Source organism: Asterias amurensis, chromosome 16 (assembly GCF_032118995.1).
Source record: "Asterias amurensis chromosome 16, ASM3211899v1".
Lineage (NCBI taxonomy): Eukaryota > Metazoa > Echinodermata > Asteroidea > Forcipulatida > Asteriidae > Asterias > Asterias amurensis.
The window spans coordinates 5684213-5702061 of record NC_092663.1 but is presented as its reverse complement, the minus strand read 5'-3'; the positions used below and the strand labels follow the sequence as shown (position 1 = coordinate 5702061).

General features: G+C 37.5%; 1 protein-coding gene across 1 annotated transcript; it reads right to left on the bottom strand.

Moving 5' to 3' along the window:
* Nucleotides 1-104: 104 nt before the first annotated feature.
* LOC139948777 (BBSome complex member BBS5-like) lies at nucleotides 105-16480 on the bottom strand. The gene is made up of 11 exons (XM_071947099.1): nucleotides 16323-16480; nucleotides 10385-10569; nucleotides 9771-9853; nucleotides 7757-7822; nucleotides 6660-6709; nucleotides 5962-6089; nucleotides 4190-4325; nucleotides 3919-4014; nucleotides 3252-3314; nucleotides 2807-3028; nucleotides 105-2257 (listed from the first exon to the last, which is right to left on the bottom strand). Exons 2-11 carry the CDS (start codon nucleotides 10462-10464, stop codon nucleotides 2126-2128), a joined length of 1056 nt encoding a protein of 351 aa, XP_071803200.1. The 5' UTR covers nucleotides 10465-10569; nucleotides 16323-16480; the 3' UTR covers nucleotides 105-2125.
* Between the last annotated feature and the right edge of the window lie 1369 nt (nucleotides 16481-17849).

Below are 17849 nucleotides of genomic sequence, written 5' to 3'. Positions count from 1 at the left end.
CGGGGCAACTCCTCTTAGTAATGAGTACAACTGCTTAAAAATTCCTGCTTAGCAATAATGAGCAGGACCAGTCACAAATTGTACATGTGACAATGTTGTTTTGGCTGGTAACCTTATTCTGGTAAGCATTTTGTTGTGATAAGCTGCTTTTTGTGCTTAAGCATCTCTATGAAATTGGGCCTGGGCAGTCCTTTTTATTAAAATTCCTCAACTTCAACAGATTGACACACACCTGCACAAATAAATAAATTGACCAAAGTAAAGCATTTCATTATGGTGCATCTATTTTATATTTATGAAGCTTCTTGACAAAAATATACAAAACACTTTCAAGATGATTTACAAAACAGTGCTGAAGTCCATGAACACAAATAAGATGACAGCTTAGATGCCATTCTTGTAAGAGTTTTATCTAAAATGTATATTTATCCTCTTGCATGATATGGAACACACCTCTGCATAATGCATGTCTATCTTGTCTGCCATTTTGGTTTCCTTTGCAAACATTATGCCTCCCAAAATGGCTGACGGGATAGGCGAGTGTCAGCGCTCGTTCGTCATCAAAGATTTAGAGATGAAATAACACTGGAAGCTTTGCAAGATGTTCAAACCACAAATCCAAAGTTCTGATTTTTATATTTTATACTAAAAACATATCAATGAAATATTTCACGATAACTTTAGAGATATAATTTATCGTTTCAATTAATTTCTGTGAGGTCAAAATTGGGGAATTATAAGTATTCCACATTAAGTGATCAATGTGGGGAAAAGAATCCGTTTTTGATTGCAATGATTTGTACAACAAAAGTCTTAAAAACGGATTGTATGCCACAAATTATAATGATGCACATTTGCTATGAAATACTCTATTTTGTATATTGATGAATAAAACAAGTATTTTTCAACAAACATAAAGATGATGTCCACATCCGTGAGTTTTTGATTTTTGTATTCCTTGTATTGTACATTATGGGGAAGATATCTGTTTGACAATCACTCCTAAACAAAATCAACTGCATCAAAACACAGCAGCTTTTGATAATAAAATGTATTTAGAGAGTCATTTCACTTTAAGGATTGAAGTAATGTGTTTATGGAAAAAATTATGATCAGATTTTATCCACCTTAATTTAATCTGAGATTGTGTGTATCAGTTATGTATCATTCTTCCAGCTTGGACATTAACCACAACTGATTTTTGACGATATCTCAAAACCTCTACCACCCTTTGAAATTAAATTTTCTGCCATTTGGTTTCCTTTTGCAAAGAGAAAAAATAAGAACCGTGATAATTTTTTAGGTTCATGCGATTGTTGTGGTCTTTAAGAAAATTTGTTTCAATCACAAATACTTGTTTTATAGTTCCTTATAAATGTAATTGTTCAAGTTGTTTGTATGAGCAAATCTCAATCAAAACGAGACTCAACAACTTATGAGGGATAAAGCAACCCGGCACCATTTCATCAAAAATGCTTCTACTCATCCGTCCAAGGACGAAGGATGATGATAATGATTGTATGAGAGGTAAAACATTAAAGAACAATATAAATAGAATTTCAAACTTTGTACAAATGAACACATCAAACTAATTTTACAAATAATAGAAGTAATATTTCTACAACACTTCAGATTGAATGGTTGTATCATCGCAGTACATGTATTTTGGATTGACTTTATTTTCACTGACAAAATTTTGTCTGGGCGTGTTATACAGAAGTGAACGGTCTCTAAAGTGTTAAGTAGGAAGAATACCATGCCAGCATTTAGAGGGTTGTTCGTTCTGAGTGATGTGATGCTGATGCATAGAGTTATTTATAAGAACTAGAGGGCGCACTGGCCTATATACGCGCCCCGGCATGCGCGCAGGTGGCCATTTTCTAAGTTGACAAAACAGCCATCTCACAGCGTGTGTTCTTGCGGTCATTTTGTAAGTTGAACAAACAGCATCGCGTGAGTGTTCAATAAAAACAACTCAAACGTGTATGACATACTCAACGGGCGTACAGAACGGCGCGCTTGTCATCTTGCGGTCACGTCGCGTTTGTGCAAGCAGCATCAACAGTGCGCCCTCTAGTTCTTATGTATAACTCTATGTGCTGATGATATCATCCCGCCATCTTGCTCATTTCTGCTCCACTACTTCCCATAGATTAGACAAGGTGAATCCATTCTTGAGCTTCTCAATGGCAAGACCAAGCTCTTCAGAATACACTGGAGGTCTGTCTTTTTGTTTGTCACCGTCAGCGAAATAGGCCTGTTAACAAAAACAGTACAACACAGATAAAGGTAGCGCCAATACACTGTGTAAAACCGTAGTATTCCCATTGAACTTGTTTTGGTAGAGTACTGCGACTTTTGGTAACCCCACAAGTTCTAGATTCCAATGAACTTTTGAGAGCAGTCTCCTCAGCACTAAGTAGATCAACAAGCACGATTTGTTTTTTCAAATCTAAGGGATCTAAAGTTTTTGACGACAACTTTCACAACCAGTGGTAACAATGCCATGTGAACACCTTAAACTGTGAATACGTTTTCTTTTTGGAGATTGCCTGGAACTGGTTGCCTGAAAAGTTTTTCAATATTTGAGTGAGAAATTACCAAAATTTATGTTACTTCAGAGGGAGCTAATTCGCACAATGTTTAATACTATCAACAGCTCTCCATTGCTCATTACCGAGTAAGTTTTTATGCTTAAATCATTTTGAGTTAAAACCACTCGTGTCCAGTGCCTTTAAACATTGAGCTAGCTTCATGCTTTAAACAAAACACGAGAATGTAACAAAACACGACATAAATTACTGACCGCAAATGCATCTGATTGTTCATCGTCGTTGACTATGTCCACACCGTCTTGAGGGTTCTCTATGATTAACTCTTCAACTGTCTGAGGCCGATCTTCCGACTCATACTCCACACCAAATATAGGACTAGAACTATACACACGGTGAAGGGACTGAATCTCTTTCACTACATCTTGAAGCTTGTCCGCAGGGTCAATGCGAAAACCAAGAACATAGCTCCCACTCTGTAAAATAACAAACATATCATTAACAAGCTAGGCTGGTGTCTGCAAGGATAAGAACAGCTATCGGTCTTACAAAACTAGTGATACCATTGAATACAATGTTAGAATTGGGTGCGATCAGTCAATCTCACTGACCGATCTTGAAAGATCTATTGTTCGTGCAACAATCGGTCAATCGCGCAACCAACATCTTTGTAAAATCTGGGTGTATGTATTTACCTACCTGAACTGAGGATTCAAGTACCAATGCCACACCAAACTTAGAGTCTTTGATCTTGACGCTCCGCTGTAAACCAAACATGAACAGAATGTTTTAATTCATTTAACATTTTCCTGACATTACGTCTCTTTCACAAAATTGGTTTACATGTATGTTCCTCGCCAAATAACACAACATCAATGTCAGATAACAAATAAATCATTTTCTTTCTCCAACTCAACTTCATTAGGCCAGGTACATGTTTAAAGCAATTTGCGAAAGTGAAGCGAATTTTCCAGCGTCACAATTGGAAAATTTGAAAACATCCCTTGAAATATTTCTGTCTTCAAACCCATTTTAAAACAAAACAAACTTGGTATCGAGATATATTTGGTTAGCAGTAACACCATGTGTGTATCTACTTGCCAGGTAGATTATGTTCATTAGAGAACTTGTGTTGCTTTATATTCTACTACCGCAGAGTATATATTCAGAATCGGGAGACTTCTCGAAAAAGATTGTCCTGCTTTTTAACGATTACCTGGGCGGAAGGTACACATGTAGGAAATCAAGAACATACCCAGCAAGTAGATACACCCAAAGTGTTACTGCAAACCAATATCTACATTATACAATTTCTCTTTATCTTTGTAGAGATTGTAAATAGAGTGAGTAATTGATTAGATCTTACCATTTGAAGATAAGGAACACTGACATTGAAGGCTTCATTCATGTTCGCATGCCACACTAGCCGGACATTAGTGATGAAAAATGTACCCAGATTCCCCTGTAATCAAATCAAACAAATAAGTCAATTTTCATATCATGTAATAGTCAGGTATCAAGACTAATTTGGTCTGTGGAAAGGCCGGGCTTGTATTTGGGAAGAAAATACACATGACTGTCAGGCTTGTAACGCAAAATGTTGAATAGAAGTTATTTCACAAAACCAAATAACTTACCTGATCAATAGAGAGATTCCACACACCATTGACTTTATTATAAACCTGTTCTAGAGGTAATAAGCGCAAATTCTTATTGTGAATAATAGCTCCTCTGAGTTTGAGATCACGATATAACTTAGATGTCTCATATGCCCTACAAAGATGGGATGAAAAGAAAAGAAATATTGTAAACATACATTTGTACATATCATTCCCTCAACAAATTTGTTTTTGATATCTAAATGGTGAATAGCAGCGTGAAATATTAGTAACAAATTAGTTTCAAGTCTCTGATTGGTAAAAACCCGGTCACGTGTGGGAGTGTTAACGGTGGTATAAAGACCGGCTTTGGAAAATAGCAAATAAGTGGCCACTAAATCAGCATACATTGTGTAAACCTTGCGTGTTGCACTGTATCGCATGCTTATTTATATCCGTGTTAGTTTCATTGCAACTTCGCGCACGTGTGCTGAAAATGTATAAATTTTGAGTGCGCGCGTGTAACAAGTGCGCACGTATAAACTGACGCTGAGCTCATGCGCGCGTTTTAATGCACAAAGAACAGCTATCGTCCAATCATTTGCCTCCTTTGAACCCAGTGAAGGCGCTGAACAGATCATTATTTAAAAGAGTCACTGGTCTCAAAGATCAGTAATGTGATTAACGCACGAAAGAGATGGGAACCATCAAAAGCTCAAATGGTCCGTTAACAGCGCCAGCCACCAACCCAGTCATTACCACGCAGATAGGCTTCTCTTTGTTCATTGGACCATGGTTTACAAGGTGCTGTGGTGTGATATGCAACCAATCAAACCAGGAACGCCAGGGCGATAGGCTTCTCTTTGTTCATTGGACCATGGTTTACAAGGTGCTGTGGTGTGATATGCAACCAATCAAACCAGGAACACCAGGGCGATAGGCTTCTCTTTCTTCATTGGACCATGGTTTACAAGGTGCTGTGGTGTGATATGCAACTAATCAAACCAGGAACACCAGGGCGATAGGCTTCTCTTAGTCCGTTGTGACATGACCTGGACTCGTTTGGACAAACCGGCGGTGCATCCAAGGCATCCTACAGTTATCCATACAGGACTCCTATATAATTTGTTTGGAACATTGTGGCAGTATGGCAAAATAAAGGATGACACATGATGCCTAATCCACCAATGAAATGACAGACGAGAATCTGTGTGAGGTATATAAACAGAATTTTTTACTGGCAGCTTGGTTAGAGTCAGCCATCTTCATTACACGCAAAAAGACTGGTTCATAAACACAGGAGACATTTTAGTTTTATTCTCTAAAAGTGAGGTGAACAATTGACCTTTTTTCTCTTCTTGGAGATTGTTTGGAACTTTGTTGCCTGTAAATTGCCTCGTGTGCCATGGCACTTAAAAGCACTGGACACGTTTGGTAATTGTCAAAGACAAGTATTCTCAACATGCATAGAATAAAAAATCTGTGAAAAGTTTGACTTGCAATGTAATTGGTCATCAAAGTTGCAAGAAAATTATGAAAGAAACACTTGTTGCACAGGTTAGTTTGTTTTCAGAAGCTTAAAAAGGCTTCAGGCCTGAAGTCTTTTGATATTTGAGTGAAAAACTACATCTTTCTCAAAGACAGCGGGAGCCGTTTCTCACAATGTCTTATACTATCAACAGCTCTCACTTGCTCATTACCAAGTCAGTTTTTATGCTAACAATTATTTTGAGTAATTACCAAAAGTTTCCAGTGCCTTTAAGTTATATATCAAATAAGAAAAAAACAGTCAGCCCTATTGTTTGACTTACCTGTGTACTGACATGATAGTAGTGAACAGTCTAGGTGAGCCAGGTATAACACTAGTAAAGATGAATTCAAACCGTGTATTATTACATCTGGTTAGAATGTACAATGCTTCAGCCTGCCCTCGCAGTTTCTAAGAAAGGTACGAACATCAAATAGAAACTTGATTGGATTTTTAGATTTAAGATTAAATACAACTAAAGCATAAAAGGAAACAATTTAAAATGCTCTAGATTTAAAATGTTCCAGATTGCACGGTAGAGCAACGACCTAGTGGTCAAGCGTATCGGACTCAAGCTCTGGGCCCAATTTTCTGCTAAGCAAAAAAGAGCAGGATACCAGTCACAAATTATACGTGTGACTTGGTAGTTTGGCTGGTAACCCTTTTGTGGTAAGCCTAATTTTGTTAAGCTTAGCTACTTTTTGTGCTTATAACCAGCTCTATGTTATTGGGCTCTGGTGTTTCTGTTCAGCAGAGTGTGGTTTCAGGTCCCAGTCATGACACATGACACTTGTGTCATTAAAGCAAGACCCTTTGTCCTTCAGATGGGATGTATCTGTATCTGTCGAATACTGCAAAAAACTCCTTGTTTTGTTTCAGGGGTGCTTTGACCAAATTGGGTATAGAATGCGTCAGGCCTGGAATGCATCCCAGTTTGGGAAAAATCCTAGTGAGAAAGCCTGGACAAAATGTTTGACTTACAGAATGTGCACTGCGTACTGTGATGTTGATGATGCATGTATATCCAACAGCTGCAATTAATACAATCACAATTAAGAGATTTAGCATATGAATCCAACTATTATTATGGTACATACTGAACTCTTAAAGGCACTGGACACTATTGGTAATTGTCAAAGACCAGTATTCTCACTTGGTGTATCTCAACATACACATGAAATAACATACCTATAAAAGTTTGGACTCAATAGGTCGTTAAAGTTGCGAGAGAACAATGGAAGAAAAACACCCTTGACGCACAAGTTGTGTGCTTTCAGATGCCTTGAATTCAAGAACTAAGCTGAGGTCTTGAATTCAATTCAAATATTTTATTGAGAAATTACTTCATTCTCAAAAACTATGTACCTTCAGAGGACGTCGTTTCTCACAATGGTTTATACCATCAACAGCTCTTCACTACTCATTACAAAGTAAGTTTTATGCTAATTTATATTTTGAGTAACTGCCGAATGTGTCAAATGCCTTTAAGTAGGGTTTAAAACTTTGCAAGGTTGGAGTACAATCAGGTGACACCATGTACATAAATCTCTTTTCTGTAGTGGTTATTCTAAAATCGCTAGTTCTTCTCAGAACAACCACTACTCTAAAGTGATATGTACATGTAACAAACTCTACCTGGTAAGTAAATACACACATGGGGGTTGTTCAGACGCAGTACTAAAGTCGGTTTAACTCATGGTTCAACCCGATCGAGTTCAACTCTGTGTGTCTAAATGATACTAAAGTTAGACCGAATCGAGGTCAACCCACAAAAGATAGACCGTCCAGCGAGGGGTTTATCTTTAGACCGCTTTGGGGTGTTTTTTTTTTACACTGTGTGTGGACAGAATAAAAAAAAACACACCCGGTTTTACTCAAAACAGACGACCCATTGACCTCCGTAATCATTACGTAAACACACGGTGACCAATGAACAGGGCTATGGGGTCGCTTTTTGCTTTGACCTCTTAAAACCAAAGCTGTCTGAAAGCAAGGGGAACCAACTACCTCAAAAGTTAAACTGGTCCGCTGTCTGAATATGCCCATGGTGTTACCGCAAGCCAAATATACATACTTACATAAGTTAACTCTCGGTAGGGATTGAGAATGCCATATGAGCCTCAGGTTAGTCACAATCAGACGACCTGTAATTAATAATAATAATAATAATAACAATAACAATAACAATAACAATAACAATAACAATAACAATAACAATAACAATAACAATAACAATAACAATAACAATAACAATAACAATAACAATAACAATAACAATAACAATAACAATAACAATAACAATAACAATAACAATAACAATAACAATAACAATAACAATAACAATAACAATAACAATAACAATAACAATAACAATAACAATAACAATAACAATAACAATAACAATAACAATAACAATAACAATAACAATAACAATAACAATAACAATAACAATAACAATAACAATAACAATAACAATAACAATAACAATAACAATAACAATAACAATAACAATAACAATAACAATAACAATAACAATAACAATAACAATAACAATAACAATAACAATAACAATAACAATAACAATAACAATAACAATAACAATAACAATAACAATAACAATAACAATAACAATAACAATAACAATAACAATAACAATAACAATAACAATAACAATAACAATAACAATAACAATAACAATAACAATAACAATAACAATAACAATAACAATAACAATAACAATAACAATAACAATAACAATAACAATAACAATAACAATAACAATAACAATAACAATAACAATAACAATAACAATAACAATAACAATAACAATAACAATAACAATAACAATAACAATAACAATAACAATAACAATAACAATAACAATAACAATAACAATAACAATAACAATAACAATAACAATAACAATAACAATAACAATAACAATAACAATAACAATAACAATAACAATAACAATAACAATAACAATAACAATAACAATAACAATAACAATAACAATAACAATAACAATAACAATAACAATAACAATAACAATAACAATAACAATAACAATAACAATAACAATAACAATAACAATAACAATAACAATAACAATAACAATAACAATAACAATAACAATAACAATAACAATAACAATAACAATAATAATAATAATAATAATAATAATAATAATAATAATAATAATAATAATAATAATAATAATAATAATAATAATAATAAAAGAACATTTCTAAAGCGCCTTATGCAATGCCTCAAAGCGCTAATTAATCCAATCCAACATTTCATTTGGAATCATAACCAATCATAATCATAAACTACATGAGACCTTGCATCATAATCAATCATATCAATCATTATCAATCATAATCAATCATAATCAATCATAATCAATCATATCAATCATTATCAATCATAATTAATCATATCAATCATTATCAATCATAATCAACCATAATCAACCATTATCAATCATAATCAACCATAATCAATCATAATTAATCATATCAATCATTATCAATCATAATCAATCATTATCAATGATAACCAATCATATAAATCATTATCAATCATAATAAATCATAAACATTCATAATCAATCATAATCAATCATAATTATGAGACATTGGGATGTACCCTATGCGCTGATGAAGGGAAAATAAACAGTTGTACAAAGTAAACAGACATTTTTTCAACCTGTTTAACAACCTCTGGAAGACTGTTCCATAACTGAATTGCTGCATGTTGGAAAGAGCGGGAACCATACCACTTAGTTTTGGGGGAGTCAGGAGGGTAGTATGTGATGATAGCCAAGTCAAGGCATTCAATGATAATGATAAATGAAAACTAAAGGTTTAAAATCTATTCTAGACTGTATTGGTAGCCAGGGGTCGAAATTGCCACTAGCCCGCTAATCATTTTTCCAGTTTGTGCCGTGACTCAAAATCTCATCAGGGCTACCATGGAGGAAAAATGGCTTCTACAAATTCTGGGTTGCTACATTTTGTACTACCCCCACTGACCACCATGAAGACACACTTAATTTTGAATGGGTGTGATAATATCTGAGAAGTATACCTTTGTCTCCATTATTCCCCTTTGTGTCTTCCACTGAATCAAGAAGATCAATTATCCTCTCTCCTGATCTCATATTCATCTGCCTGTAGAAGGAAAACAAACATTCAGTAGTCAACTGCGGTGAACATAAGAGTAACTATAAATATGAATAGTTAACTTGCGGGTACAACCATTTGTAAAATCTCTTTTGAGGGAGTGTTGGCTCTGAAAAGATATTTGTAGAAATGTGGTGTTTGCATTCTGAAGTTTTAATGTTGACAAAGATTACTTTCAAAAGATTATTTTCTTAGAGGTCCAAAATGTTCTGGTTTGACTAGATATTTGCTGGTGGTCTGCAACTTGTTACTGTTGTTTTCTTTGCATTATGTGCACAAACTGTTTATTTGTTACTGTGTAGCTTGGCTATAATTAATGTGTTTTTAGTTTAAATTGTATTTTTTGAATTTTAATGTTTTTAGACTCGCAAATCAAAATGAATTTCATTGTATATGTGTAATGTGTGACAACAAAGCAGACTATGACTCAATTCGAGACAACTGCCTTTGTAAGCAATCCCAATCTATTAGTGTTACATTTGTCAATAACAGTTTGTAATGACGTTTTTATGTACTTACGCTGTACTTATATCAAAGCGTACATCTCTGTCTTCCCATAATGCATCATACACAACGGGGGGTTTACTTGTTACAGCCATCAATCAATCAATCAATCAATCAATCAATCAATCAATCAATCAATCAATCAATCAATCGATCAATCAATCAATCAAACTCTGCTGCTTCAGGTTACAATCACAAAACTGTAGTTTAAAAAAGAAAAAAAGGAAAGAAAAAACATTTGTTGGAATTAAAGATACTCGCAGTAGACTGATAGTGATAGTGATAGTTAAGCCTAAGTCATAATATGACAGCAGCCGATTTCACAAAACGCTAGGATTAATCCTATCTTGAGTTAGGACGAGTAACCTATCCTAACTTAGGGTGGGTTCAAATTGCTTTATGTTCGGATAGGCCTACGGAACTGAACTTCTAAGTCCTAGGATTAGAAAAGTTAGGAAGAGTTTGGAGAAGTTGACAGCAGGACAATGCCATTTTTTGTTAGTCAGGTCAGGGTGTACTGTTACTGTGTGAGTAAATTGTATTTGGAGTTGGAAATGAGACAAATACCACAACCACATTTGGTTAATCTTGCATTCTTGGTTGCGTGGATGCTGTTGAAGGTTGAACGCAGTCGGGTTTGAGCAATCTGCAGTTGCAGACTCTATGTGCAAAATAATGCACAAATCCTTTATTGCGGTCACACTAAATACTGACAACTCACGACCCCTCACAACCCCTCATGACAACTCACGACAACAATTTTTAAATGCACTTTAACAGATCATTTCATAAGTCAACCGTAAATATATGCACAAGAGTCATATGCATCTAAATCACTTTCAAACTTCTAAAAATATTGTATTTTTAATTGTAAAAAAGTGTTTTTTTACCCCGAGTCTAGTAACAAACGGAAATATGCGCCATGTTGTCTTTCGATGTACTTGAACGATTCCACTACACCACTGGGGTAATTTCTGAGGGCTCAGTTGAATTTTTTTATTTTTGGTTTTAGCTGCTGTTTTTTCTTTCCTGTAAGTAACTAAGTCGCCACTCTGGAAATGGAAGTTAATACACAAGGGGAGATTTAAGTATAATATTGTTTTCAACTCCATGAAAGGCACATAAAATGGTAATAATCATCTTGCATGTACCACCCCTGCGGTGTAATGGAATCGTCCAAGTCCATTGAAAGACAACAAGGCGGATTTTTGCTAACCATGCAGTCTCGCAGTGGTGTAAGACATTTTCATTGGGGGGGGGGGTAAGTGGGGGAAAAGATTAAAATTGGGGGGGGGGGGGCAAAGAAGTGCAAGAATTAGAATTGTTAACTGATCTGAGTGAATAGTTGATACTTGAACCATTCTGTCTACCTCTCCTCATAAGGTAAGGTTCATTTTTATTTGCAACCACATACCAGCGCTTACTCCTAGAACTATTTCGGTTTCGTCCAGCTATCGTCTCCCGTTACGGGAGACGATAGCCGGACGAAACCGAAATAGTTCTAGGAGTAACCAGCGCTGTGCTCGCTGGTATCAGTCGATGACCTCACGGCATGACCACCGATCGGTGCGCATGACAACCCAACGACGTGGGACAAGTGTCAAATATAATGCACTGTTATGTGTGTACTAATGTGTGCGCTCTTCTCGAACGGCACAGCCACGTGTGGTGAAACTACGAATTATATTTTGACACCTGTCCAATGCATTGTGTTGTAGTAGCCTTGTAACTAGTCCTACTTGTAACACCCCTTGCACAGAATGGTTTGTCCCACCTCGTCGAGTTGTCATGCGCACCGATCGTTGGTCATGCGCCGTGAGGTCATCGACTGATACAGAACGTGTGCCGCGACAACGAAGCAACGGACAGCAATAGAAAGTACCGAGTAGAAAATTGCCTTTCTTGAAGAAATTATTGAACATAAATCAACAAAAGGGAAATACAAGCATTATGAATGTATATTGAGTAGGTTGGGGAAAGCTTTAGGTGTACAGTACACATGAAACTTCGGTTCTGGCTGGCTAACGGTCGTGAAACTTTCACCCATCAACGCTGATTTGAAAAAAGTATAGCGATACCCAATCCGCGCTTCATGTACAAATATATGGACACGCGTCTGGGAACTATTTTTCGTAGTTCCCAGACGCGTGTCCGTAAGGTTTATCGCGAATAGCAAAATATCAAGAGAGGGCGCTGTTGAACCCACACAAAGGTATAGGCGTTGCATGCGAGAGTCGTAGAAACTGCATAGAAACTGCCCCATATTCCTTCCCACAATGCATTGCGTTTCTGAATCGCGATAAACCTTATAGCACGGATTGGGGAACCATTGTTTGTAGTTCCCAGACACGTGTGCATATGTTTGTACATGAAGTGCAGATTGGGTATCTTTTCTTCCCAGGACGAACGTGTGCAGATGGTTCTACAAGTTTGTCCTGCGAAAAAAATCTGCGCACGGTCGGGGGACAATCGGCATATCGGCATTAGCGGTAAAAGAGCGTTAGTTGAGAAAATTCACTTGATTTTTACTCAAAATCTGTGATACCTATTTGAACAATTCCAAGTGTAGTGCTATCTGCAACTTCTGAAGCATTAGATGGGTAAGTTTCATGATGCAGAACGTTGCAGATGGTTTTCCAAGGAAGCGAAAGGTTTTGATATCAGGAATGCTGGTCATCTCACCACCTGACAAGCTCGCCACTAACAAAGTCGCCCCCTGCAAAGTCGCCCCCTACCCGGCTCGCCCCGGGTTGAAACAAAGTCGCCCCCTGGCAATCTCGCCCCCAAACAATGTCGCCCCCTAGCAAAGTCGCCCCCTGACAATGTCGCCCCCAGCCAATGTCGCCCCCTAGCAAAGTCGCCCCCAGATGTTGTTCGGAAAATAAATAAGGCTACAATAATTATGGTAAAAAAATATAAACTGCTCACAAAAAATAAGGAAACTTTTTTCAATCCAGTATATTTGTTATTATTTAATACTCTCTTTGTATATGGGTATATCATTGCAAAGCTGAACTGTTCCTCTTCAAAATGATACCACAATTGCAATGATTACATGTTGCTGGACTTGACCACGTTAATGAGAATGAGACAAAGTCACAAATCAAATGTGCCAAAATTAGCAATTTTGTGTTACCGTGTGGACAATCAAATTGACACTGTAATTCAAACAAGCAAGACAACTTACTGATCTTAATCCACTTTATTGAGACAAGAAGTTTGGTATAGAGCAAGACAACTTACTGATCTTAATACACTTTATTGATACAAGAAGTTTAGTAACGAGTGGATGATCCGAAGGCGTTGATGACAGCCTGGCACCTTCTTCTCATGCTGCATAAAAGTCTTGTGATGCGCTGATGATGAGGGATGGCGTTCCATTCTTCATTAAGGAACCTGGTTAGGTCAGCCACAGTTATGTGTTGGTGGTTCTGGCGCGGACAGCGAGGCCAAGCTGGTCCCACAGATGTTCCATGGGATTCAGGTCTGGACTGTTGGCTGGCCAATCCACGGTGCACCCCAACATTGTTCAGTTAGTCAGTCACCAGTCGGGCTCGATGGGGGCGAGCGTTGTCATCTTGAAAGATGGCATTTTGGTCCAAGAGTCTGCAAGTATGGGACTGCAAATTGCTGTAGAATATCGTCTTGCAAATACCCATCAAACAAGGTGTTTTTCAAGAGATGAGGGTTAATTGTGTCGGATGAGCTCACGTGTGCAAATCTTTGTGTAAACCATTAACGGTTCTGAAAATCTTGATCGGTTTGATTATTGAGCATTACCTATTGACCATTTAGCACAGACAACGGTAATTTTGGCACATTTGATTTGTGACTTTGCTTCATTGTTATTCGTGTAGCCAAGTTCAGCAACATGTAATCATTGCAAATGTGGTATCATTTTAAAGAGGAACAGTTCAGCTTTGCATTGATATATACCATATACAAACAGAGTATTAAATAATAACAAATATACCGGATTGAAAAAAGTTTCCTTACTTTTTGTGAGCAGTTTAGTTAAAACATTTTCAGAAAAAAATCCGTATGAAGTAATGTGCTTGTGGAAGGTCTAACCCAAACCCTAACCCTAAACCCTAAACCCTAACCCTAACCCTAACCCTAAACCTAACCCTTAACTATTTTCTGGGGGCGACTTTGCTAGGGGGCGACATTGGCTGGGGGCGACATTGTCAGGGGGCGACTTTGCTAGGGGGCGACATTGTCAGGGGGCGACTTTGTAACAACTCGGGGCGAGCCGGTTAGGGGGCGACTTTGCAGGGGGCGACTTTGTTGGTGGCGAGCTTGCTAGGTGGCGAGATGACCAGCCCCTGATATCAGTGGTGCTGGGGCCAAGGATACGGAGTTGATTGGACCGATTTATTGGACCGATTTATGGGGCTAGACTCCAGCTAGCTCCAAGTGTAAGTGTGTAAAATACTACCGAAGTGTAGTATGAAGTAAGTGTAGTGTGAAATAACGAACAAATGAATAACAAAACAAAATCAATAGACTATTAATTATGACCACTTTTAAAGGAAGACGTTGCCTTGGATCGGTCGAGTTGGTCTTTGAAAAGCATTTGTAACCGTTTTTTATAAAAATTAAAATGCATATGGGTAGAAAGACGTTGCAAAAGTAGAATACAATAATCAACACAAACATGCCTCGAAATTGCACGGTTTTCCTTTTACCTCGTCGACTAACACGGTCGGCCATTTATCGTAGGAGGTCCTGTTTTCGAGGTGTCCTTGAAATTGTGGCAAATCTTTTACCTCTCTGTGCACGATGTAAACAGTCCCTAGATAAAAATTGTGTGGTTTTATTTGCCAAGCAAAGAGTCTCCTCTCCCTTGACCAAAACTTAGAAACACGTAAGGCTCCACTGGTTATTTGCACTTGTAAAATGCAAAAAGTTTGGTATTTTAGGCATTTCTACAAGGTACAAAAATATGTCATAATGTTGAGGCCATATAAAAATATTTGCCCACCGAAAAAGTTTCATCAAACACTATTTCAATTCACAATTCATGATGATCAAATCATGTGACTGATTATTTTGCTGAGCATTCTGAAAAAAAAATACAGAGGCTTAAACATGTGTTAAAGAAGCCATGTGCCTTATATCATTTTCTAATATTTTTGGAGATTTTCTTTTTTTAACCCTCATATCAATATTATTATTAATATTAAAATTTAAACATCAGCTTGTTGATTCAATTATCACTGTTTATTTATACGCTTTATTATAAATTTTAAGAAAAAAAGGGGAAAAAAGAAATAAAAATCAGATTTGAAAGCCACTTTTTATTAAATTATTATTATTTTTTTTTTGTGCAAATTACCATGGTAATTTTAAAATTTCATAAAAAAATATTTTGAATAAAACAAAGACAACTGCTGGCTATAGAGTCATACACAGAGTCTCAAAGAACACTTGTAGTCACTGCAGATGTTTCTTCCATGTATGGCTTCACCGGGAAACCATGCTTTCTTTTTTGCCGTGAAAACAGGAAAAACTAAAAACAAATGGGGCCAGTTGAAGTCAGCGAAGATAGTGTGAACATTTCAATGTCCATCAAGTTTTAATATATATTTTCATACTTCATATTAACAAAAGAAGATAATTAGGGCATCGGTTGATATAGGGCATCATTATTATTTTCCCAATTCAAAGAAAAAGACATAATAGCGTGAAAACTGGTAAGGGGAGGATATAATAATAATGCGGATATGGGAGTCAAATTTTTGACTCCCATTAATTTATGGCCGACCATGTTAGTTCGCACAGTAAAAGGAAAACCACGCAATTTCGAGGCAAATTTGTGTGGATCATTGTACTCTACTTTTAAAACATCTTTCCAACCATATGCATTTTATAAAAAAGGGTTAAAACGCTTTTTATAGACCAATTCGTCCGATCCAAGGCAACGTGTTCCTTAATTAAGGAGTATACTTACCTTTTGCCGACAAACTATCAAACACTCCGCACTCATCGATTGTGTACATCGTCGTCGTCGGTCGGTCGGTGTTAGTGACGACTTACAAGAATGTCACCGGAAGGTGGCGCCCTACAGTTATGACTTATTTAAAAGCCCTTTTCGAAACCACGGCTTCGGCTTTTATTCGGTGCAGGCTCCGTCCTCTCGTCCGACCATGGTCCCCGACCACAGACATAAAGACCAGTGTTCTCACTTGGTGTATCCTATCATTTTAATAACAAACAAGCCTGTGAAAACTTTGGCTCAATATTGGTCATCGAAGTTGTGAGAAAAAACAAAAAAAACAAAACACCCTTGTTGGACGAAATTGTGTGCTTTTAGAAGTCTTTTACTATTTTTAGTGAGAAATTACCTCTCAAAAACTATGTTACTACAGAGGAAGTCGTTTTCCACACAATGTTTAAACTATCAACAGCTCTCCAATGCTCGTTACCAAGTCAGATTTTAACTTAATATTGTTTTGAGTAATTACCAACGTGTACCTTCCTTTGACTACCCGCATGCAAAGGCCGCTCAAGGCAGTCGAATTATTCACTCCGAAAAAAGACCGCCGCTGTATAAAAACCCACCCGTATTCACTGTGCGTAAAACCCACCCGTATTCACTGTGCGTAACATCGCACGACACGATGCCCCCGTACACTATCCGCATGCGGAGGCCGTCAGGCCGACAGCCTTGTAGGGTCTGTGTTGAAGCCACTGACCTCATTACTATAATAAGCGAAGAGTTCCCACGGTCAGCTCGTTACCATAATGCCCGCGAAAGATGAGACATGTCTACACCATCACACACACCACCACCACGGACGCTCAGCGAGCATGATAGGCGTGTGTGATTGGACGTCAAAATGAATAATTCATTTGCCTCACATCCTGTGTTGTCTGATAGGTCTGACGAACGATATACATATTCATGAGCTGCATACTAGCATATCCTAGAGCCCCCCCCCCCCTCCCCCCAATTTCGTCCACTATTGAAATTTTTAAAACGGGAAGATACAGACCCGACAAGGCTGTTGTCGGCCTGACGGCCTCCGCATGCGGTTAGTGGTGTACGAGTGCGATGACTTGTGTGAACAGTATGCGTGCGATGTGACAGTGTGTATGGTCATTCGGTGTGATCGCACACACCATGCACAGGGTATACGGCGGGTGGGTTTACAGCTGCGTCTTTTCGGAGCGAATAATGCGACTGCCTTGAGCAAGGCTAATACCTAGTAATTTAATAGATCATACTCAACATAATATTTGTAAGTGTTGTTCGTGAATACTTTGAGTTTTATACTGCGAAGTAATTCCCTACGTTCATAAGAATGAAACATTCTCATTTGCATAATTCCATAGTGACCTAGCCTACACTTCCGATCTCACCAGGGGGGGGGGGGGGGGGGACGACGAGCGAATGGCGGCAGCTACCTTGCGTCGGTTGGGCGACAGAGGGCGTTATTACAAAGTGAATAATTTTAACGTGACGTCGTTGAAAGAA

Excerpts from the sequence above, each read along its gene's own strand:
- LOC139948777 (XM_071947099.1), bottom strand. The coding sequence starts at position 10,464 with ATGGCTGTAACAAGTAAACCCCCCGTTGTGTATGATGCATTATGGGAA. Across the intron at positions 4,326-5,961 it reads ACTATCATGTCAGTACACAG|GGCATATGAGACATCTAAGT; the intron begins GTAAGTCAAACA and ends CCATCTTTGTAG. Across the intron at positions 4,015-4,189 it reads GGAATCTCTCTATTGATCAG|GGGAATCTGGGTACATTTTT; the intron begins GTAAGTTATTTG and ends ATTTGATTACAG.